The following is a 23,694-nucleotide window of genomic DNA, read 5'->3' as shown; positions in this document are numbered from 1 at the left end:
TCCTGGAGCTAGTACAAGCTTTTGCCAGGATAATTAATTCCTCTACTACCAAGAAACTAGTTCATCTTAAAGCAGGGAAGGAGCAATTTCAGGAGCACTAGATCTCAGAAATGTCTACAGGTCTAACATGCTCCTGGTCAATAGCTGCCATTTCCCCACTGTGTGGGCAGAGCACGGGAAGAAAGGAAACACAGCCATCCTGTTCAGACGTGAGGAAGTCCACCCTAACAGGGTACAGCTGGAAGCCAAGCAGGTCTGTTTACCCGACTATTTCACCTTGCCTCTGTCATATTATATACAGGGGATACAGGTCGTATTATGTACCAAAAGCAAGAAGAAAAATTCTGCAAAGGTGATGCTTCAGGCTATCTGCTTCTCTACCGGCTAGCTCATTTGCTGATGTGATTAATACCAGTAGTAAGGGTACATAAAAGACACAGTTTGAGATCTGTTTTTGCCAAAATGGGAACAACTAGATCAAATGTTCTTTATCAGGAAGGATGGCCTGGTAGTAAAAGCACAGGCCTGGGATTGCTTACAGATTCTGCTCTGGACCTTGCTGCAACCAACCAGAACGACTTTCAGAAAGTTTGTGAGGATCTGATTTCTATGAGGAATTTTGCATCTCTTATCTACATGAGCTATGCTACTTGTACAAGGACACTTAACTGAAGTATAGACAGCAATTTTCAGCTCCAACAAAATCAAATAATTGTGTCTTCAAACACACCATTTCTTTGAGAACATGAAACACCAAACCCTGTCTCCCCACTTCAGTCCAGGCTTATTTCATCTTCTTGCACTTTGTAGGTCACACAAAATGGCCCAACAAGAGTGACAACAGAATGGGCAATGTTCTCTGGGGTAAGAAAACTTCAAGAGTCCCCGGAGGTTGCAGAGATCTACTCAGGGTTTTACTATCAACTTTTTCAATGGATGGAAGATCAGAGTAAAGCATGACCTGAAAAGTAAAGCCTGACCTCAGTAAAGCCTGATCACCCAGGGAAACGTACCCTACTAGATAATCGGCATAACTGCTGCTGGAAATTGTACCACGAACCATATTTATGACCATGTCCAGCGGTGATTGAGCGTGAAACTTCTTTTAGAGCCAGGTTACACACTTATCTCCTCATCTCAGACGTAAAATGAAGACTCTGCTTACATGTTTCACAGAGAAATGGAAAATCAGCATAAGGTTTGTAAATATGCTAAGATTCTAAAATTCCAAAGGAGTGTTTAGCAGAAATACAAGCTGATATGAGTTGTCGCGCTGTAACTTCACTTCTGCATTGGACATGGCAGCTGCCTCATAAAAAGCTTGTCACACACAGTCACTAATGGAATAATCTTTGATCCCTGCTGGTCCAGGGGCACCAATATTGAACAAGTAGTGGATGCGAAAGGATTTTGATTTTCCTTTGGTTGTTTTTACTTTTGAATTTTTCTGGTCTCGGACAATGTCAAAGGGTCAGGCAGGCATCATATTGCCTACAGAGAGATAATGACTACTACAGTCATAGATTACAGTATTATTAGTTTTATATTTCTAAACAATGTCAAAAGATATCAGAAATCTCTGGAACCTCTGACCTAAATGCTGAAACACTGTTTATATCATCAACTAGCATTTCTCAGCAAAAAAAATAAAAGCTTATCTTCTTAAAAGAATCACAAACACTTTTCAGTCACGTGGGTTACAAGACACTGTTTTGCATCCCATTTTCTGAATCAAGTGGCTTATCACAGTTAAAGTATAATTCCACAAACAGTTCAAGCTATCATAACCTGGCACTGATGCTGAAAGAAGCAACTCACTGCGTCTCACCTCCAGCCACCCTTCCCCTCTCTTGCACACACATTTATGTGGCTGAGCAGTGAACCAGACCGAGAATCCCCCCTAAAAAAAGGGCAAAAAGCTATAAAATGGTTCATTTTCAGCCCTCTCAGTTTAAGGTACTCAAGCTATTTGTGGAACTAAAGCATGAGAAATTGAAACTGTGCTCATCAACTGTACTTAAAAGGAAGACATAAACGTAGCACTTAGCACTGATAAAGAAAAAAGCCCACCTAGTTGTTACCGATATAGAAAGTTTTATTTTCTTAATGATTCACAGAGCACACAGGGTATTGTGTTATCTAAAAAAGCAAGAGGGTGTTTGCTGATGGGATTTTCACATCACCTGGTATCAGACTGGTAAGTTACACACCAGGGTTTTGAAATTTCCTCTGCCCAGTGCATGGAGAGGCAGGCACTTCCCATCAAACACCGGATCACAACTTGCACACCACAGGTGGGATTTAGTTCACCCAGCGCTAAGCACCTAGGCCTCTGCCAGACACAGCAGGCTCTTTGAATACTCAACGAATAATCAAATGACTAATATCAGCACTTTCAGGGCACAAAGCACTGCAACCGGGTGACCTACATTTAATGACTACTTCAGGCTAAGACAATTTTGCTGTAGAAGTGCTATTTCTCTCCGTTAATGGAGTCTATACAATGTAGACATGGACTTATAAATGTCAGCATTTGTCAGATGAAATTTGCTGTTCATCTCTCAGACACCTAAATTCCCTACCACCTTAGGTACGTATCTCACAAATAATGTTTCTCACAGTGAAGCAACTTCTTTTTTTTGCAGGGGAAGGAAAGAAGGAAGACGGGACATGACACATCACTGCCCTAAAACGGTGTCCTTAAGAAAAAAGATTTTCACCATTATTCTATCAAAATGTAACAAGTTTGAGTCATCGTTTAATGGCATATAAACAGAATACCTACTGTGACATAAGTTTGCCAAAGAAATCTTCATTGTGTCTTTTAAGCTGTCAGCATGGTTGGAATCCATGAAAGTGTGCAGCTAACATCAATGCCTTGTATTGAGAATTGAACTGTGTCCAGCATAATTCAGTGCGTATTATTCCTAAATTACTGCATTCCTGCTAATTCTAACACTGGCCTCCTCAGCTACATTTGCTAATCACAACAAATTGTAGAGTATTTGGTTTTCTAAATGCCTGGATATAAGAGCTCCTGGGGAGATGAGACAGATAAGCTCTTTCTGAGCTCCAGACTCGTAAAAAAAACTAGAAGAGAAGAAAAACAGCTTACCAAAATACAACTGGTCTGATTTAATCTATGTTACTCCCAAGTTATGTGTTACACCACTTGGATCACAGGAGTTAAATGGATGCAATCGTGGTGTGATACACAAGGAAACAGGCCTTTTGTCCATTTTTATTGTAATAAATGTAATCTTGGCGTGCCCTTTTTGGTAAATACGGAAAAGTCTGTATCTCAAGGAAAACATGGTGAAAGTTCATTTATTAGAGAGACATGACAGAAACATGCAGGAAGAATGTCTGGATCTAGACATGATATATTAGTATTTGCTTGAAATATACTACGTACACAAAAGCAGCACTTTGAAAGAAGAAAAATTATCCTGAACGAAATCTGCAAACAGCAAGTTTCAATGTTTATCTCTAATTTAAAGCACTGGCCAATTCTAAAAATAGACCACTAATTTCTAAAGAAATGGTGTGCCTCCAGTAGGTCTCTAGACTTGATGGCACTCTAAGCAACTGTGGTACTTTCTGCATTACACTGCTGTTACTATAGCACTACATGGACTGTACTTATAAAGATTTGTGGAACTGCTATTCACTGCTATTTATTGCATTAATACTTCCTGAATTTCAACAAAAAGTGAAATGTAGACTTTAGAAAAGAAATATATATATATATATATGTTTCTGCCTTCTCTTCCACACACTTCCAGCCAAAAAACAGCATTACTGTAATACCACTTCAAAAATATTTACACAGTATTAATGGGAAGGCAGTTAAGCAACGATACTTGTACGTGCCTGAACATTTGACCTAGGTAAAAAACAATAAAGCTGACAAGTATCTTTCTTTTTACTAATTTTTTACTATCTATTCCAGCTAGAACAAAGAACAAACTAGAACAGATGTTTGTGCTTTTGCAGAAATGGAAAACAGCAAATCCATTTTCTAAGGAAAGGAAATGGCTAGTGGGAAGACAATAATGTTTTCAATTAATAAGCAAGTGGAGCACACCTTTGAATTTTCACTTCATTGAACAGGAGTAGGCTCATTTCATAAAATACAGAATTTGTATGGTGCGTGCCTATCATTTTTGGGTAAGTGAACAATATATTAAAGGCATCTTTAAAACCATCATAAGAAATTTTGCTTTTGTTGAAAGTGAGTAGATAACTTGAAATAAACACCTCATCAAGAGAAAGAGAACTGCTGAGCTATTAATTTGATGTATAATTACTGTTAAATGCTATTGACTTTGAGATCAGAGGAATGGAGGGTGGCATATGCATGCCAATATTTGAAAATGCCTCTGAAGCTGTTTGTGGAAGAGATGAAAGTAGGACTAAAAAGTACCAGAAAATATGTTTAAGAGCAGAATAAACACACACCTAGTAACAGAGGCTAACAAGGAACTGTGAGTATGGCTTTTGGAGGTCATCTCAGTAATCTAGAAAAGTTCTTTGAGTGATCATGCAGACACAATATGCTTCCATTTCAGAAATCTTCTGATGAAGTTATCTATCAGATTCCTACCACGCTGCTAAGGAGGAATACCAAAAAAGATGCCAAGAAATCAAAGCTTCTTTCACTGCTAACTAAAAGGCAGAGGAAAAAAAACAACAACAAACAAACAAACAAACAAAAAACAGGAACAAATGGTTGCTTTTCTTCTACAGTTAACAGACATTACCTGACAGTCTCACAATATATGTTCAATATACACATAAACGATCTGGAAAATGGAGGAATAAAAAGGGACAGTTCTCCGACAATATTAAATTACAGATGTTAATAAAACAAAAACTGGCCACCACTTGCTGCAAAAGAATCTTGTGAAGCTGAATGAGCATAAGATAAACAGACAGATAAAAATTCACTATCAATAAATACAGTCAGACACACTGGAAAAAAATGGACCTAGGTATTATTCTCTACTTCTTACATGATTCCCATAATTCAGTTTTTCACAGTACAAGAATTGCAGCCAAGTTAATAGTCCAGTAGCAAATTTACAACAAGAAACAGGTGGGTTTTTTTTGCCCCCTAAACTCCACAGTTAAACTTGGAACTCATGGCTACAAGATGCTTTGTATATCAAAAGAGAAAATGAATAAAAGACAACTTAATGGCAAAAAAAAATCCACCCTCAGGGGCTATTAATTTCAAAACTGTAATATGCAGTCTGGCTTCAACATGTCTACACAACAAACACCTCACAGGAAACTGAGATGGCATGCTATCTGCTTACTCTGATCTTACACTGCTTTCCTGAATGTCCAGTGTTAACCACTGTCAAAGAAAGGATACTAGAATAGAAGTAGGTTGGATTCAATGAAAAGCAGCCATTTTTATGTCCTGTGATGTTAATGGACACTGCTGGCACCCAAGTAATTCACAACTGAGAGACAAAAATATTTGCATTTTGGAACTATGACACTGATCCTAAAATAGCTTACTTTTACATGCAGAAGTAAAACAACATTTAGCTATTGAGGAAGTGAATCAAAACATTTTGGGAAATACCTCTAATTATTAAACAGACTTTGACTGCAGACTACAGCATCAGCTTGTAAAGAAATAATAATTTAAAAAAAAAAACACAACAAAAAACAACTATTATTGATTAGAAATAAGGCTTAACTAAATCACCAGAGCTGAACACTTCCACTCAGAGAATTCAGGGTAGAATCCATCACGGACTGGGGGAGGATATCAACACCCAGACAAAAATCACAAGACACTTATTCTCAAATTAGCAATGAAGATCCAATGGTAGCATTGATGCCTGGAATCTACCACACTTAAACTCCAGATGAGACGAACTACTTTTTAGAAGTGCCTGTTTCTTTCCATTTACTGTAAAGGCAGTCCAAGTGACTAGTTCAGATGTAGAAGTCTTCATTAGAGTTGTCTAAAACCAGATTAAATTAATCCAACAGCCTTGGAGGCTCACTGAAGACTGACTTAACTTTTATCTGTACCCATTTTGTATACTGAATTCCTCCATGCAGTGCAATACTTGCAGAACAAATTACTTAGAAGAAACACATGGATGATTTTAACAATAAATAACAAATTTTCAAGGTACTCAACCTCAGAGTCAGAAAATGTTCTAAACGTGAAGGAGCTACTTACATCAGTTTTAGGTCGTGCACCAGTTGAGACTGGGTAAGGTAAACAATCTAGATCCTGGTAGTCTCCTCTTCTGTTTTTCCAAGATCCCTTTCCTTGATGATCTCCATAAAAGCTCTTCTCCACTGGAACAGGGCACTGTAAGAGAATTTTAAAAACCCTGTAAATAAAGGCAGGTCATAAATATTTTTAATGCGAACTGCAAGAAAAAGCACTCTAATTTTATCTTTTTAAAACTTTTTTTTTTTCCTGTGACGTAAAGTAAACATTTGGCCTCAATCTTTTTCCTAAAAACACCTGCTTCAACATTTTTTAATTTTGGTGTAAAGCAGTTTTCTTAGCTAGTATACACAACTGGATAATTTGTAAATAGTTGTACATCTTCCTGAATATCAAGGAACTGAATGACTTAAATAACTTAAATGGATACCTAGCAAACTCTCATTTTGAAATTACAGACCCTGAACTTTCCAAATCCACTTTTCCTTGTCCAACAGGTACCTGGCCACACTGCATTGCACAATGTTCCCCTATGCATCCTGGTTTGCTTCAAAAGAACAACAAGGTGTGTGAGCAAGAAGCAAGCCAAGCTGCAATTCAGCCTTGAAAAGGCTGAGATACCCAACAACTTCTTTGCCTGTCTTCACTGCCAGTCAGGCTTCCCACATCTCTTGTTTTCCTGAACCTGCAGGTGACGGCTGAGGGAGGAAAGTCCCTCCCAGTGTAAGCAAAGAACAGGTTCAAGACCACCTGATGAAATGGAACAGGTACATGTCTATGGGGCCTGATGACATGCATCCCAGGGTCCTGACGGAAGTGGCTGATGGAGTTGCCAAGCCCCTCTCCATCATGTTTGAAAAGTCCTGGCAGTCAGGTGAAGTCCCTGGTGACTGGAAAAAGGGAAATATCACTCCCATTTTTAAAAAGGGTAGAAAGGAAGACCCTGGGAACTACAGACCAGTGAGCCTCACCTCTGTGCCTGGCAAGATCTAAGAACAGATCCTCCTGGAAGCAATGTTAAGGCACATGCAAAACAAGGAGGTTATCCAAGGTAGCCAGCATTGCTTCACCAAGGGCAAATCACGCCTGACCGATCTGGTGGCCTTCTACAGTGGAGTAACTGCATCAGTTGGCAAGGGAAGACTGACCGATGTCATCTACCTGGAATTCTGTAAGGCCTTTGACATGATCCCACATGACATCCTGATCTCTAAATTGGAGAGAGATGGATTTGATGGGTGTACCATTCAGTGGATACGGAATTGGCCTGAAGGCTACAACGCAGAGACTTGTGGTCAATGGGCTATGTCCAGGCGGGGGCTGGTAACAAGCGGTGTCCCTCAGGGGCCTGTCCTGGGACTGGTGCTGTTTAATATCTTTATCAATGACATAGACAATGGGACCGATTGCACCCTCAGCTAGTTTGCAGTGGACACCAAGCTGAGTGGTGCAGTTGATACAACAGAGGAAGGAATGCCATCCAAAGGGACCTGGACAAGCTAGAAAAGTGGGCTTATGTGAACCTAATGAGGTTCAACAAGTCCGAGTGCAAGGTGCTGCACCTGGGTTGCAGTAATCCAAGACATGAATGTGGAGTGGGTGGAGAAATTGAGAGCAGCCCTGCAGAGAAGGACTTGGAGGTTCTGGTGGATGAAAAGCTTGACATGAGCCAGAAGTGCTGGCTCAACATGAGCTTGCAGCCCAGAAGGCCAACTGTGTCCTGCGCTGCATCAACAGAGGGGTGGCCTCTGTTGGTGGAGGGATGTGATTGTCCCCTTCTGCTCTGCACCTTGTGAGGCCCCACCTGGAGCACTGCATCCAGGTCTGGGGCCCCCAGCACAAGAAGGATGTGGAGCTGTTAGAGTGGGTCCACAGGAGAGCCATGAGGATGATCAGAGGGCTGCAGCACCTCTCCTATGGGGACAGGCTGAGAGAGCTGGGAATGTTCAGCCACGAGAAGAGAAGGCTTCGGGGAGACCTCACTGCAGCTTTTCTATACCTAAAGGGGGCTTATAAAAATGATGGCGACTTTTTGCTCAGTCAGATAATGATAGGACAAGGGGGAATGGTTTTAAACTAAAAGAGGGAAGATTTAGATTAGACATTAGGAAGAAATTCTTCACTCAGAGGGTGGTGAGGCACTGGCACAGGCTGCCCAGAGAAGTTGTGGCTGCCCCATCCCTGGAGGTGATCAAGGCCTGGTTGGACAAGGCCCTGGGCAACCTGGTCTGGTGGGAGGTGTCTCTGCCCATGGCAGGGGTTGGAACCAGATGATCTTTAAGGTCTCTTCCATCCCAAGCTGTTCTACGATTCTATGAGGATCTGTGTTTGGAGCAATCAGGGAACCAGGCTCATGGATACACTGCAGAACAGCCCCAAGCTGTCATTTACAGTCCAAGTCAGCCCATTTGCTGGCTGCTCTCCGTCACAAGAGGACAAATTTGCTGCTGATTTGTAACGGCAACTGCCCAGTTCCCTGTCAGAATATTCTTCAAGCTTTAAAACGAGGAGGCTTTGGAAAGCTGATGAGAGAATCAGTCTGTGGCCAGAAAATGTTTGTAGACAATATATTATTGCAAAAAGAATTGAGAGAATGTGTAAGATAAAGTTTTGTTCAATGAAAGTCATCTCTCTAATATTAGATTGGGTAATTATAATCAAACAATTTCTGTGTTACTATCCGTGAATGATATATGACAAACTAAAAACTGTGATTCTCATTCTTCAGATTTCGGATCTGCTGGTTGTTCTGCTGTTTTTTGTTTTTGTTTTTCTGTACTGAAACTGAGTGTTAGACATCAAATAGAAATGAAGTAGATGCAATAAACACATCGCTTACTGTGAGGCTGTTCTCTCTCTGCTGTTTCATTTACAAAATACCTTCTTTTAAACTGCTAAAAAGACTTTTCTTATAGGAAAGGTACAGGTTTGAGAGGATCTGTACTACTAGTTGCAGTTCTCCACAGCTAGCAGTTTTGCTGCTGGCCTATTCAAATAGTCTAGCTTTTTGTATTTAGAGCACGTATTTATAGCATTGGTGAGAGAATGTTTCAGAAAATAATTTGATGACAGAATTTTTTTCTGATCTCTTTTCTGCATCAGATACTGAGTCATCCAGCCAGTGCTACTGCCCAATGCTCTTTCCTAAGCAGTAACTTGCACTTTGCACATATGTAAAGTCAGCCCAAGCGAAATTAAACTTCTTAACATTTTCCTAAGTTATTATGTGTTTTAGAAATTTTCTTAAATTTATTCACCAAAATACTGTTAGGCGCCCCTGCTGTCACTCTGTAACTCCTATAACATCTATTCACCAAATCTATTCTCATTAACTAGCAATTATTTAGACATCTTCCTGCAATATTTGCTCAACAGAGTATTATTGACAGATACCTTCATGATAGGAAAACTTAAAGAATAATAAAGTATTAAGAGTTACTGCCATGAGCAGATGAAAAATTCTTCAGTAGAAAAATGAACTGGCTCAACCCAGTGATTAAATTATGAATATATTCCTCAGACACAGCATCTGCCATACAAAATAAATGCTCTTTCATCTGTTTAAAATTGCCCATGCCCTCAAGAGACCAATTTTCAGAGCAACAGCTTCAGCAAACATGTTGCCACTCATTCAGTAGTCACCTACTTTTGAAACCTCAGACCTACAAGATGGCCTTGCATCTGTGAGCACTTCTCCCCAAATCTTTTCGGTCATCATTTCTTGCTTCAATTCCCACTTTATATAATGTAAATAGGATAAAAACATATGAAGAACCCATGAGTGGCTCATCATTTTGTAGAAGCCAAATGTACACAGTTACGAGTAAACATATGTGAGATAGACCTTCCTCCAATTCAAGTTTCATTGCGAGTAAATATGTGGAACAAATTACAAACTATATTAAGCTATATATTTGGTCCATGCCAAATGGGATGAATTGATAAAAAATAAGTTACTCATATAACTTGTACAAAAACTCTTGGCTTGTTCTTTTTCTTCCCCACTGCGACGGTTATTCTGAGACTTCCCAAATCAGTTTCTTCACAGTAAATTTATGGAGAGATTTAGGAGGACGTATTACTCTGCTTTGACTATATGTTGAGGTCAACCAATTTGGAGGCAACTAATTCTTAGGCATTTAAAGTAGGACAGACAATTCCCTTGTCAGAAATGGTTTGAGTACTGATACCTTTGCCTAACCAAACCATGGCTTTTGCCTCAGGAGAACAGGCACAGCCAAAATCACAGGTGTTTGGATCACCAGTTAGCAAAATCAGACTGGCTCTCAAAGGGAAGTGCTTGAACTCTGATGGCTTCGATTTCTCTTTCAGGCTAAAAAGCAGACTACATTGCCACTGCATTCTGACAGAAGACATTGAGCAGTCTCCTACAAGAACACAGAACACTGTCCACTAACAGACCGGCGAGTCGAGACAAGTGAATGTTGAAATGAATTCAGTTGGACAGAGCTGGTTGTGACTTGTTGACATGTACAATAAAAAGAAATGATGGACAGGCCTGGCCACTCTTCCTAACATTGTCACTGCAGAATACGGAAACGCAAACTGCAAAGAGAGATGCATGATTCTGAGCTTCCCAACTCGAAGGATGCAAACATTTACACCGTGATCTTTGCAGACATTTACTTAAAGAATTTATTTTGACAAAATGAAGCAGTAGTGATGGGAAAAGCATTCAAACAAGCTCAACTTCCAGCAATTTCATGCCAGCACTAAGATTCAGAGCTGCAAATCCAAACAACTCTATCTTAAGAACTGACTTTAATCATAGCCGAAAGCAGAGAACAAACACTCCTACTTTCTCGCACTGTTCACTTTCCAGTTACTTGCTTCTATATTTAAAAAAATGCTTGTTCAAAAGTTGCTAAAATTATATTGTTCCTTCTTATTCCTGTTTGCCCTACAAATAGCTTGGGTAACTGATGACACCTGCCATCACAAAATATTCTTAAATACAGTAATGCACTTCTAAATAAAACATAATACCCACAAATATTAATTGAACCCTTTTCTGCTGTTACGTCTTTAAATAAACAGTACAAATGTAAATAGGCTAACAGTGAAACTTCTAATTCACAATTTTCTATCCTGAAAAATTGCATCAAATGCAATCATCTAGATCCAAATTCCCCTCTGAAAAGGGTGTTTAATGCTTTTAAGACACGTTGACAAACAAGTTCAATCCTATGACATTTGTTTAATTGGCCTGTAGCTGTGTCTAAGCAGCTCATGAGGTTTTGTTATTATTGAGTCAAATCTTTAAGTTACTTCATCCCTGAAGCTGAGCTCCTCAACCTACCCAGAAGCACAACCAAATCTGAAAACCATCACTCGATGAGCATCTGATAGCTAAATGTTAGAAACATATCATATGACACACATGTTCTTACCAGTTGCTTGTGCCTTTTGGTAGAAGGAGTGCTGGAGGGAGAAGAGCCAGCACTCAGAGCTTCTTCAATATCTAAATTCAGCTGTTCCAGTTTCTTCATAAGACATGACATAGAGTCTGACCATTCAGATCCTTTTTCTGGTTGGGTCTAAAACAAATCAAACATACGTTAAGTCTTAAAGCATCCAAGCTTTTTGTGACTTGAAGACTCATTTTTCTGGCTAGTCTGCAAGAAGAATGCTGACCAGCATTTTCTCTGTCCATGGGTAACTTTCTCCATTTAGAACGTTTCAACTACACTCCAGTCCTTATGAAACATATTCATGGTTGCTCTTCGTACCCAAATGATCGTGCTCCACCTCTGCATCTGAAGTGCTTTCTAACACTTCATCTTGGGTGAACCACTGCCAGCTCAAGCTACGCATAACCAAGGCTGAAACCAAAATAACTTCAATGTCTTGTCCTTAACCAACTTCCATTTTAGCATCTCCATTGATTGCTTACCGTCAAGAAGGATCAGAAAAATGAAGGTCATCACATACCTGTATTTTATTCCTTACTATAAATACAGACCTAATTAAGTCTTGTAACTTTCTTCTGTATATCCATCAGGAAAATCTTCCTGGATAGTCAGAATATTTCCCTGGTCTCAAACATTTTCTGTTTTGATGGATGCATTTTCCCTATTTATCTAAACTGTTTCACTGTAATAAAAACTTTTAATCCTCTAGCGCAACTGCCAAAAACACTTTTCTTGTTCCTTAGTTCCTCAAAGTCCCTTTCAGGGACTCCCATTGAGTATCTTCCCAAAGCAATCCCTGTGCACACTGCTGTGTTAAACCTCATTTTTCTCATTCAAATCACTTATAAAGATTCCCAAGAAAAATACAGTCACAGTGATCTCCCTGTCACCATGGGGCAGTTACAGGTCCATGCGTTAGTCTCTGTCCTGAAGCTGCTTTCAGTTCTTTAATATTCCTTATTTTCAGAAACAACAGATTTTTGCACAGAGGATCATTTTATTGCAATCAGTTTTAAGAGACTGTGCATACAAACAGTAGTATTACATTGCCAGCCTGCCAAAATCATCCGAGTATCATACCAACATTCCACAATACGCAGGGGAGCTAGATAAATATTATTATTATTATTCTAACTTGACAAAACTTTGTGGTGATTTATTTCCTTATGATGGTTTAGCAAGTAGTACAGAAAAAAAAATGCAATTTGTTCACTATCATAGAAAAAGGCATTACAAATAGAATCCAGAAGGCTCACTCCAGTATCACATTGACACATCTAATTTCTAATGGAATTGCACATCTTCACCACCACAACTGAGTATAAGCCTCTGCAGATCTTCAGACACCCAGTCCCACATTACCAACAGAAGGAGAAGCTGGTATTCTTTTAGTGGGCATTGTTTAGAAACACAGAAACTTGAATATCTTTAATTTTCCAAATCTTTACAATTTTCAATTTTTTATGAGCTCTAACTGAATATTCTTTCTGAAATACTGTTCAAAGTGTTAAGCTCTATTTCAACTCTGTAGCTATTAAATTCATTTAAACAATTAGTTGATTACTTCCCATTGTCTTCCCAAACATTTTAAAGTAAAATACAAGATGCTCCCAGAAAGTGAGTATCAAAAGGCACTCCTCATGTTGAATACTTTCTGAGCAAGATGATCTTATGCAGGAAATGTGAAGGAAATGAAAGAAAATATTATTTAATTTCTGTATTTCTGAGGGTTGCAGAAGTATCTCAATAATTTAGATAGGAAGATGAAAAATCGTGGAGACATTAAGAAAGGCTTATAAATGTTTCTGATGAAGATTTCAAATGCACGTAATACTAAACATGTGATATAGTGTTACAATAAACAATACAGCTCCATGTGTTGAGAGGCACATTTAGCTGTTGCATTTGATTAATACTTACCTACTGGATCAATATTTCTAGCATTCATCAGTACTTTGTGATGCTTCTGAATGGGCCAACCCCTGAATTTATTTTTTATTTATTTTCCTAAGTTTCTTGTTTTACAGTAACAGAAGTCAGACCAGAGTCATTTCTTAGAAATTCACGTTTCCCCACACTATAACTCCAATTTTCTCCATTAAGTTCTGTCTTTTCTAGTTCAGTAGGACTCTTATAGTGTGTCTACTAAATGAAGGGGATGAGGAAAAAGATGAGTTTTCATTATCCTTCAAAATAAAGCTAAATGGGCCTACTTAACAAATGCCATTGACTAATTGGAAACTCAGCACAAAAGTGCCATTTGGAATAAGTGCTGATTGGCTACATATTTCAAAGGTCGCCTGAAATTCCTGCTGAAACATGATGCTACTTACATTCAGAAATATACAGCTTGCACAGTAGGACTTCTAACAAGAGAATAAATTCTGCCTAATCCATTCACAAGGAACACAGTTTGTCAGTGTTTTGCCCTAGTAACAAGGCTGGATGCTGTGGAAGTGCTCAGAAGAGCACTTTTCAGTTGCAGTGTATCCTGCCCAAACCAACCGCAGAGGCAGTGGAGTGGGAGCATCTTTGGAAGCTTTTGCATCTTGCCCTTCAGGAGGGAAAAAGCCTGAGTCTAACGTATCTAAGAACCACAGGCTGTTTTATTCACTGTTTTTTCCCCTAAAAAAGGTGTACAGGGAGAGCACTCCTTTCTGTATCCTCTTTATTTGTTGGAGCCAGTCACTCGAGCAGCGCATAGGAATACTATTATCTCTTGAAGAACCTGAAAGGCTTAGAGACAGAAGCGCATTACAGGAATGCTTTTTGTTAGTTACACCTTGGACAACCCTAGACAGATGAACAGTAGTAGAAAATAAGACCAGAGTATCCTGTTAAACAATTTTTTCGAGGTGGAGTGACTTTGTTTGTGAAGATCATGCCACACATTAAGCGGAGAAAGACATACTGGTCTTGAATGTCAACTGCTTTGTCACATAGATTCCTCAAGTCCCATATACTCTTTTAGACAAAAAAAAAAAAAAGATTAAAAATCTAAAATACAGAAGTATTGTCCTCTGTGCTAATTATAAACTAAGTGGGATGCACTTCTTTAAAATTAAAGCAGTTATTAATGCAGCTAGTATACTTCAGATAGTTATTGTATATGAAGAACTAACCCAACTGTGTAATATTTAGTACAACACATTTAGCGATCAGCCAAACATAAGATTTAGTTACAGGTTGCTACTTTGTATGGCAATCATAGCTTATTTTTGAACAGCAAGCTTAACGTTTTGTTACATGTACTTTCACAAGCAGATTCTGTGTTCACTTACATAGCTGGAATTTCATTGCTACCAACAACAAATTACAGAGGTAAAACTGGGTACAAGATTACGGTCCATCATCTAAACAATTACTTGTTCATTCCTTAGATTGAGAAGTAAATACATTCCAGACATTCAACTATTTGTGCCTTTTCGACCAAAGGCTTCTGCACCCTGTTTCTCAGCTTTCAAGTGTTCTTCACTAATCTTATTTAGCAAAAACATCTGTGATTAAAGGCATATTTGTTTCAGTGTTTTGCCCATGAAGCTTGTTGCAATAGGCATAATAGCTGCCAGCAAATCTAAATTTAAACTGAAAGAATGTGGCAAAAATGAACAAGTCCATATAGAACACTCAGAGGTCAGGGTTAACCTTGCTGCCAGACCTCATCCTATATTGGAAGCAGCAAGGCTTCCAAGGGAAGGGTTATGAGAAAATTACACAACTCTAAATTTATCTGATAACATGTGGCTTTCCCTTCAGAAACATTCAATAGGTCCAATTGTTCTGTTAATTAATGTATTGTAAAACTTCTAGTGATAAATTACTAACCTCCAAATAAAAATGCCAGTGCTATTTAATCCTCCTCCCTAATGGTAAATTGGTTCAGATAAAATTCTCTCTGATGTACAAGCGAGATCCACAAAGAATGATTTTGTGGAAGAATTTCAGAGACCAAATACCCATGTTTTGCTCTTGCTGCAATGATGAGGCTCCTCTGTTCTCAAAAGAAGTTCTGTAAAAGGTCTCTCAGCCACTGGTGGCTTTGCCTACAGGGACTGGGGAAGGAAGCCAGATTGGATCCATATAAATAATCCTTCTAAAAAAAAAAAAAAGGATATAGAATACAAAGGACTCTTATTCTCAAAATAGATTTATGCATGCTTTCTATATTAAAGATAAAATATTTCAAAGGGAATTTTGCCTTCTACCCCACTATAGCTTTTCTTAAATATTTACAGAGCCTTTAGATGGACAACTGCGTGCCACCTCCCTCCCTGAAAGCAGGTAAAGTAAACTCTGCAGCTAGCAACCTTTCCACTTCTAACAATTATATTGCTATCCATCAGAACGGATCAAGGAAAGTCTCTTTAATTTCTCATGTCAGTAGGCAAAACCACAAGTACAGTGAGGTTGCTGGGAAAGATCTGTAGGGACACTGCATGAAGTTCAGAGTTCTGGATCTTTCTTATCCACAAACATGGAAGCATTCACCTAAGATGGGCTATTAGGATCTCAGCAGTCTTCCCAAAGAAAAAGGGCATAAACGCTAATATGAACATAGTGTTAATTTAATCTGTTTTAAAGGAAATACATTTCATAGGATCAACCCTTTTCCCCAGACCAATGATGTTTACACTTCCTAAACACGACTGCGCATGGAGCTGCATTTTCCTTCTTGCCCAGTTGCTTTCTCCGTTGTGCTTCTCTGCCTGTCTCAAGCTACAGAATTCTTCAGGAAGGTTTTCAGTAGTGATACAAGCCATGCACGTGTGAATCTGACCAAACTTTCTGAAGGTTTGATGTTCTAGAGCAAATTAAACTGATCTTTAAAGACACTTGTGGTTGTTTCTGGCTTCCATTTCCTTCATAGTACTGTCACATCACTTAACCACAGGCTGGCTGAGGCTGGCAGGGCCCCCTGGAGGCCCCTGGTGCCACCCCTGCCCAAGCAGCGACACCCAGAGCAGGCTGCCCAGGACCACGTCCAGGCGGCTTCTGGAGATCCCCAAGGAGGAGACCCCACAGCCTCTCTGGGCAGCCTGTGCCAGGGCTCCGTCACCCGCCCAGCACAGAAGTGCTGCCTGGGGCTCAGAGGGAGCCTCCTGGGTGCCCGGCTGTGACTGAAACACTGACTTTGTCTTCTTCCACTAAGCTTAACCGTTGGTTTCTATAACCTATGTGTTTGTGTTCTAGTAAACCATTAACTATGCCTTTGAGGATAAATACAGTATAATATAGAAAACAGTGTGGAAATACTAACTTCAAGACATAGAACCATAAGGATATATACTCCTCTCTCTCCACCCCAACCCCACGGATTAAAAGGTGCAAAACGAGCATGAAAGAGGAGGTACTACGTGAAAGTAACATAATACAACCCTTACCTCATTTCTAGTATTTGACTTTTTCAAGGGAAACTAACATCATCTTAGATACTCATATATATATATATAAGGAGTTGGTTTTTATATATATATATATATAAAAGCTCTTTATTTCTCAAACAGTGAGTTGGTAAACACAGCCTCTAATTTGCAATCAACACCTTGATTTCACATAGTCACAGAATGGCGGAGGTTGGAAGGGACCTCTGAAGATCACCCAGTCCAACCCCCTGCCAGCAGGATCACCTAGAGCACATTGCATGGACGGCATATAGTGGTAATGTCCATCAACTAAAAGAATATAATCCTAAAGTCGTGCCCCTTTTTCAAGGGTTCGTACATCAATTTTTAAGGGCTGCAGCTCTAAGTTGGGCAGAACTGAAACACTGGTATCAAAGGAGGCTTCCAAATACTAGATTACAGAAACATTGCCCAGATGAAGAAACCTGAGCTAATTTCTGGGGCTGAAAGGGATGCGCCAGCATAGCATTTCACCTCTGACAAGAGAGAGGGATAGGAAGGTAAAAAGAAAGGAATTTAGTTGAAGGAAAGGTGTGGGGCAAAATGTTTTCAAAAACAACTGTACATTACTACTTGGTTTTGAACTGCAGTAGCCCATTGTTCCAGATAGCCTAGTATGAAAACTCCGTTGCAGAGCTTTTTTGTTTTGTTAGCAAAGCAACTGGTTTCATATTGGACTTTTCATTTACAAAATGACAATGTAAAATGGCATGCAGTTGCTTTTAACATAAAATTTTAATTTGGGTTTGCTCAGATGATTAAAAAACCCTTCTTATTTTCTCAGTTCACAACGCCTACAGCACAATTCTCCACCTTCTAACAAATTATGATGTCAGGCAACACCAAATTTCACAAACAGGCTGTCTGACAAGCCTGCACTGCCGACACATGCTACAGGACTGGCACCGAACGGCCAAACAAGCTGTCTGAATTGACATCTGCTCCCGTTTCAGCATATGAATTATCCTCTTGGGTTATCCCATCTTCAGCTGCTTCAGACCAGACGCCAGCTCACCGTTTATCTATTCTACCACATCCTTCACTGCAAGGTGTGGAGGAAGCGAGTTGTACTTCTGTATCCCAAACACTCCTGCTCTGTGCAGCAAATTCCCAACTGTCCTTTTGCATTTAGTTTGGCACCTTCTGCAGCAGTGGTTTTATCTGAGCATCACCATTAGGGATCGCCAATGTCAAAATATTTCACACACACAGGTAATGACACATTTAACTTCTACTTAACCAGAAATTACTAACTTCAAAATACACTAACTCATACCATGACTACCTTGAAAATGCAACTTGAATATGTAACATGCCTATTTGTATCTCTCTGATGTTTGTTGACTAACCGTGTGTTTCAGACCGGATTTCACCAAAGCTGAGGGGTTTCATGCCACTAGATCTCTAAGAAGTTACATACTCTAAAAGGAAACTTACAGAGCCTTCTCCCAAGTGTGTTTAGTTGCACCAATAAACTACTTTTCAGATTGCAATTGGACTGTTCTCTTAAAGAAAATGTACAGATCATTGTGCTTAGCCAGGACGCAGAAGAGCTGGGCTCAGCCTCATTTTTGGCCTAATGTATTTTATATCAGCCCTCAGCAGGGAGAAGAATAGTAGGATTTTGGTACTGGGTACACCTGGCTGTGCAGGAAGTTCCTCCTCTTTCTTGCTGAAGAGGAAATAAGCACAACAATAATCCACTTTATCTGTTACGACACCTGCCTTGATGGGAACAGAGCAGAAGTGTTGAGTTTTCACCAGAAACTATGCTCTATGAAACATATGAGACTTGGTAAGACTAGTGTACTGGTCTTCCCGGTCCTACAGCAAACAGGACTTCATCCCCAGGCTAAACAGATGAGTTACTTCCATCACACACATCTCTTATTTGTCCAACAAATCTTGAATTATTTTTGCACAGGCAGAGCTATAAGAGGAGAACCTATGCACATAAAAACTTATCAGAAACTCTTCCAGAAGGTTGAAAGACACTAGCCTATGTTTTCTAACAGTTGAGAAATCTGCGCCCTTCTCTTCTGGGGAAGACAAACCACTCAACTGGAAAATGGAAATACAGCACTTCCTTCTTTACAAAGAAAGCAGCAGCCACCATCGCGTTTTGTGAAGACGTTCATCTTGGGATATGTATGTAGGCTGTACGTCCATCAAAGTGACTCAATAATCAGCCCCAACTAATCAGCCTTCCAGTTAAGGTTGGCCTCAGGATAAGCAAAAAGCTCTTAGTCCTAGATTGCATTATTTCATTTTGGCATACACAGGAAAAAAAGCAACCAGGAGACCTTAAACTGATAAAACAGCCCAGAAAATAACAAAAACCCCTACTTTATCAATGCCCAGCTAGCCTAATAGCCAGTCTCAGATAGTGGTCAGCAGCTGATGCCTGAAGAAAGGGTGTAAGAACTGAGGAAAAAACAACTGGCATTACACACGGGATGCTATGCCAGCTTTCAGTACCATAACCTGCAAGTTACATCTGTATCACAAGGACGGACAGCAAATTGAACAGGACTTTTACATCATGCAGACAAATTCTGACTGTGTCCCAGATTATTCTGGTTTTGACCCAAACATATTAACAAATCCGTGTAATTCTGGATGTATTCTTGGATCATAGCCAACAAACACGTGACAAGCAGAGCTCTTCCATTAGGGCACTTTCACTTGGACATTTACGCTACAAACTGCTGCAAGGTCCACTGCCCACTGTGAAACCTCCATCTTACACTAAATGTGAGCACAGCTCAATGGACATCCAACACTTAAGAATTAATGATTTTTTGGGGGTGATGTTTGAGATCTTTGCTTAATAAATGGTACAGTCTAAATACCAGACCACTGTAGTAAATAAATGCTCTAGTCTGATCTAGGCCTTTCAAGATACCAGTGAAAACAGGCCATGTTGTATCTCAGTGCACGAGTAGGGATTAAAAAAATCCCACACATTTCTTTTCCAAAGACTGAATTGCTGCTACCTCAGTAGCATTTTAAAGGCTAACAAGACTTAAAGCTCTAATGCTGTGCTTGCATGCTACATAAATCCCTCCTTATACTAAAATAAGGAAACCTTTATGGAGACATGCTGAGTCCTCATCAGATCCTTGCTCTTTTCTGTTCTGTGCGGAAATGAGAACATGTTTCTCCCATATTGAAAGTCATTACGATTTAGAAGAGCGCAGGTAGACAAATCCCCATGTGGAGCCCACAGAGGACTCCCCTGTGCCATGATCATGTCGGACACTGATGTGTACAGAATAAACTTTACTCTGGTCAATGTGAGAAAGGGAAACAAGTGAGACTTGTGGAAAGCACAGTGTTTGCCTCGAGATCAGTAATTCAAAAGTAACATGAAAATGTAAATTCCTGGAGATTAACAGGTAAATGAAAAATAACATCAAGAAGAGTAACAGTAGATACAAGTGACAGTACTGGTATTATCAAAAATTATCTCACGGTCCATGTAACACTTCGGAGACGTCAGACATAAAGCCCATCAAGTGTAAAGCACACTTTGGGGAAAAGCCTTCGAAGACCCCAGAAGAAAAGTCACCACCAGGCTTAACTGCAGCACAGACACACTGGAGGAAGCGCCAGTGCCTTCCTCTTGCTGCTGGCCCCTGAACAAAGTGAGCTGCGTGGCATACCCCAAACTGGAGCCGGGTGAGCACTGATCTACCTGGAGCAACCTGAGGCAACATGGGCACTTGCTCCGTTGTCAGCTGTGGGCAGCAGGTAACTGTTAAAAGGTTGCTGTGGCATGCTGTGCTTTCCTCATTACTGCAACAGCTAAAGTAGGCCTTTGTTTAGTACTAGTAAAAGAGTAACTAAAATTATTAAGACGATATTATTAGTTAATAGTTGAATTAAGTGAGGATTTGTCTACTGCCTTGATAACTGGCGCTAATCAGTCAGCTGTCAGAGCGCACTCTGATGAAAGCTGGTGCTCGGCATGCAGCCAAAGGGCATTACAGGTGCTGAGAGCTGTGAATCGATCCCTGCCTGCCAGTGCCAGGGACACCCCGGCAGTCTGGCACTACACTCGAGTCGTTTTTTCTGAAAATACCAATGTCAACATTTCCTAGAATAACTCTGGAACAGATTCTAGAGATTAAGATGGTAAAGGATAAAGACAGAGGTGCAGCAACAGCCGGCAAATTGCTCTACGTACCTGAAGAACCTATCGTGAAATGCTAAGTGCCAGAATACTTAAAATGTAATAAAAATAATTGGTAATAGCAAGTGCTCCCATGTATTATGGCACAGCTATTCACTGTTTTTTTTGTTTGTTTGTTGTTTTGTTTTGTTTTAGAGTAAGAATCATATGGTACTTCCGTGGGGCCTATATACATACAAACAGACAATTAATAAAGCCGCTCCTGACAAATATGAAACTGGTAAAATGGCACTCGTACTGTCATTATACTTACGACAAAAGACCAAAATAAAAAAAAAATATACAGGACAAAAAGGGTACTTTCCAAGACTCACAGGCATTCATGGGGTTCTTTCAAATTTGGTATTATCCCCTGCCCAAAAGTTCTCACGATCTACTGTTGAAGAGAAATATCCAGGTTAGCAATACCTTTCTAAGCAGAAATTAGAAATTAATAGAGAAAACAACTGATGAAAGGCACACTCCTGTATTAAAAGAATACTCAAGGAAAGCTCTGCAAAAGGGAAGAATCTTTGGTGGCTCTGAATACCTGGTTACAGGAAAAAAAGCAGAACGTGAATTATGGTAGAGCAAGAGAACAGCTGAAGATTGTAATAACCCTTCTAAACTACATCCTGATTTTCATCCAGCTAACAATAAGGAGAAGATGTTAGTCCCAAGCCCAGAAAAGCAATTAGGCACAATTCCAAATCTTCACCAAAGTTTGACACCCAAGTATCCATGTTTAACTACTAGGTCTTAACATAGATTAAACACTATCTATGGATTTTCTCTAAGTATCTATTATATTATATATTATTTTAATCCATGACTATATTAACCAGTCTTGAAACTCCTGAGGCACAGATTCTGTGCATTTATGACAGACGCAGTCATAACTCCATGGTGGTTAGTGATGAACCTAATTTTGAAGCAGCAGCTTCCACATCCAGAGAGCCTCCCTGGAATTTCAGGGACACAATACTCGACCCCCGCCCATTCACAGGCAGTACAAAGACTTTTTCCCCTAAAAACCACACAACTGAGAAAGAACAAAGAAATGTTTTCTACGCTTCAGCCCAAAGAGCAATTTGTTAACATTATAAACCTCAGGCCATCAGACTGCACACAGACTCCTCATATTATAGCAGAGTAACTTTCATAAAAAATGACTTTCCACCCTTTGCACGGGCAAGCTTTATTTCAACAGAAATCACAGGGCAGGGAATGCTGTCTTCACATTTTTTAAGGCCAAAGGCAGAACCCAGTGCCGCCCCCTCAGGGGCCGCCATACTGGCGGCGGGGCTGTGTGAGGAGGGAAGGGCGACGAGGGGGGGAGGGGGGGGGCGGGGCGGCTTCCCGCCCTTCCTTCCCGCCAACAATGGCCGCCGCCCGCGCCCAACGGCCCCAGCGCGCGCCCGAGCCCGCCCTTTCCAGAAGCTCGCGCGCTCAGGGCGGGAGAAGGGGGGGGGGGGGAGAAGGGGGCGTGGCCCCGCCCCGGCCAGCGCCCCGAGGTGCGCGCGCAGCGCCGCCCGCGCCTCCCGCCTCCCCCGCGCCCCGCCCTGCTGGTGACGTGTCCGGAGGGGCGGGGCGAGGCGGCGGCCGTCAGCTCGCGGGGCGGCGGCGCCACCTGGCGGGCAGCGGCGGGCGGCGGCGCCCGCGGCTCGGGAGCGCGCCCTGGCGGCGCGGGGGGGAAGCGCGCTCCCGAGCCGTGGGGATGGGGCGCTGCGTGAGGGAGCGCGCTGCGCCTTGCCTTGCGGGGACCGCTGCCCTCTTCCCGTCCCTCCCGGCAGCCGCTGGCCGCCCTCCCGCTGAGGAGAAAGGCTAGCCGTGCCTGCAGAGGGCGAGGCTGAGCGGGGAGCCGCGCTCCCCGCCCGCTTTTCCCTCAGGGCCGTGGAACGAGCCCAGCGAGGCTGCGGAGAGCCGCCGGGGTGCCCCGGCCGTGAGGGGGGGCTCCGGGCTCGCCGCGTGCCCAGCAGGCTCCGTCCCGCTGCGTCGTGGCGTGAGGGCTGCCGCCGCTGGGCTCCTTCACAAAATGGCTCCTCAGGGCCGTGCCTCAGTTTCCCCAGCTGGAAACGTCCAAGCAGAGTTACCCGAGGTCTAAAATCATCTAACACACATTTTCAGGAGTATTTCTGCAGTTACACGAGTTAGACTGCCTCATGAACATCCAAGGAGAGTACCTGAGATCCAAAATCATCTAACCACAGATTTTCAGAAGTATTTCTGCAATTACACATGCTGTTAAGCACCACGCTTAAACACCTAACTGCACAAAATATCTACACGCGCGTTTCTGAATTGTACGTGGACAATGTTCTGTTGTAAATTGAAAGGAAGCCAGGATAAATAGCGCTGGTGCAGACATGACCGATTCTGCTCAACTTCAGAAAATAATTCTGTCAAACCTGATGTTTGATTAAATTGCCTTGATTTCGATAGTCTTTTATGAATAGCAGCATCTGAATGGATAATTTCAGA

At 41.1% G+C, this 23,694-nt stretch overlaps 1 protein-coding gene across 3 annotated transcripts in view; it reads right to left on the bottom strand.

Annotated features, from left to right (window-relative positions):
* Positions 1 to 23,694, bottom strand: part of STARD13 (StAR related lipid transfer domain containing 13) — a 296,363-nt gene that overhangs the window by 212,662 nt on the left and 60,007 nt on the right. For all 3 annotated transcript variants that reach the window (XM_040543764.1, XM_040543770.1, XM_040543777.1), the window contains exons 3-4: positions 11,617 to 11,763; positions 6,209 to 6,343 (exon numbers count right to left, since the gene is read on the bottom strand). In XM_040543764.1, the coding sequence (XP_040399698.1) occupies positions 6,209 to 6,343; positions 11,617 to 11,763 (282 nt within the window). The remainder of the gene's footprint in view (positions 1 to 6,208; positions 6,344 to 11,616; positions 11,764 to 23,694) is intronic.

Source organism: Cygnus olor, chromosome 1 (assembly GCF_009769625.2).
Source record: "Cygnus olor isolate bCygOlo1 chromosome 1, bCygOlo1.pri.v2, whole genome shotgun sequence".
Lineage (NCBI taxonomy): Eukaryota > Metazoa > Chordata > Aves > Anseriformes > Anatidae > Cygnus > Cygnus olor.
This window is presented reverse-complemented; position numbering and strand designations above follow the sequence as displayed.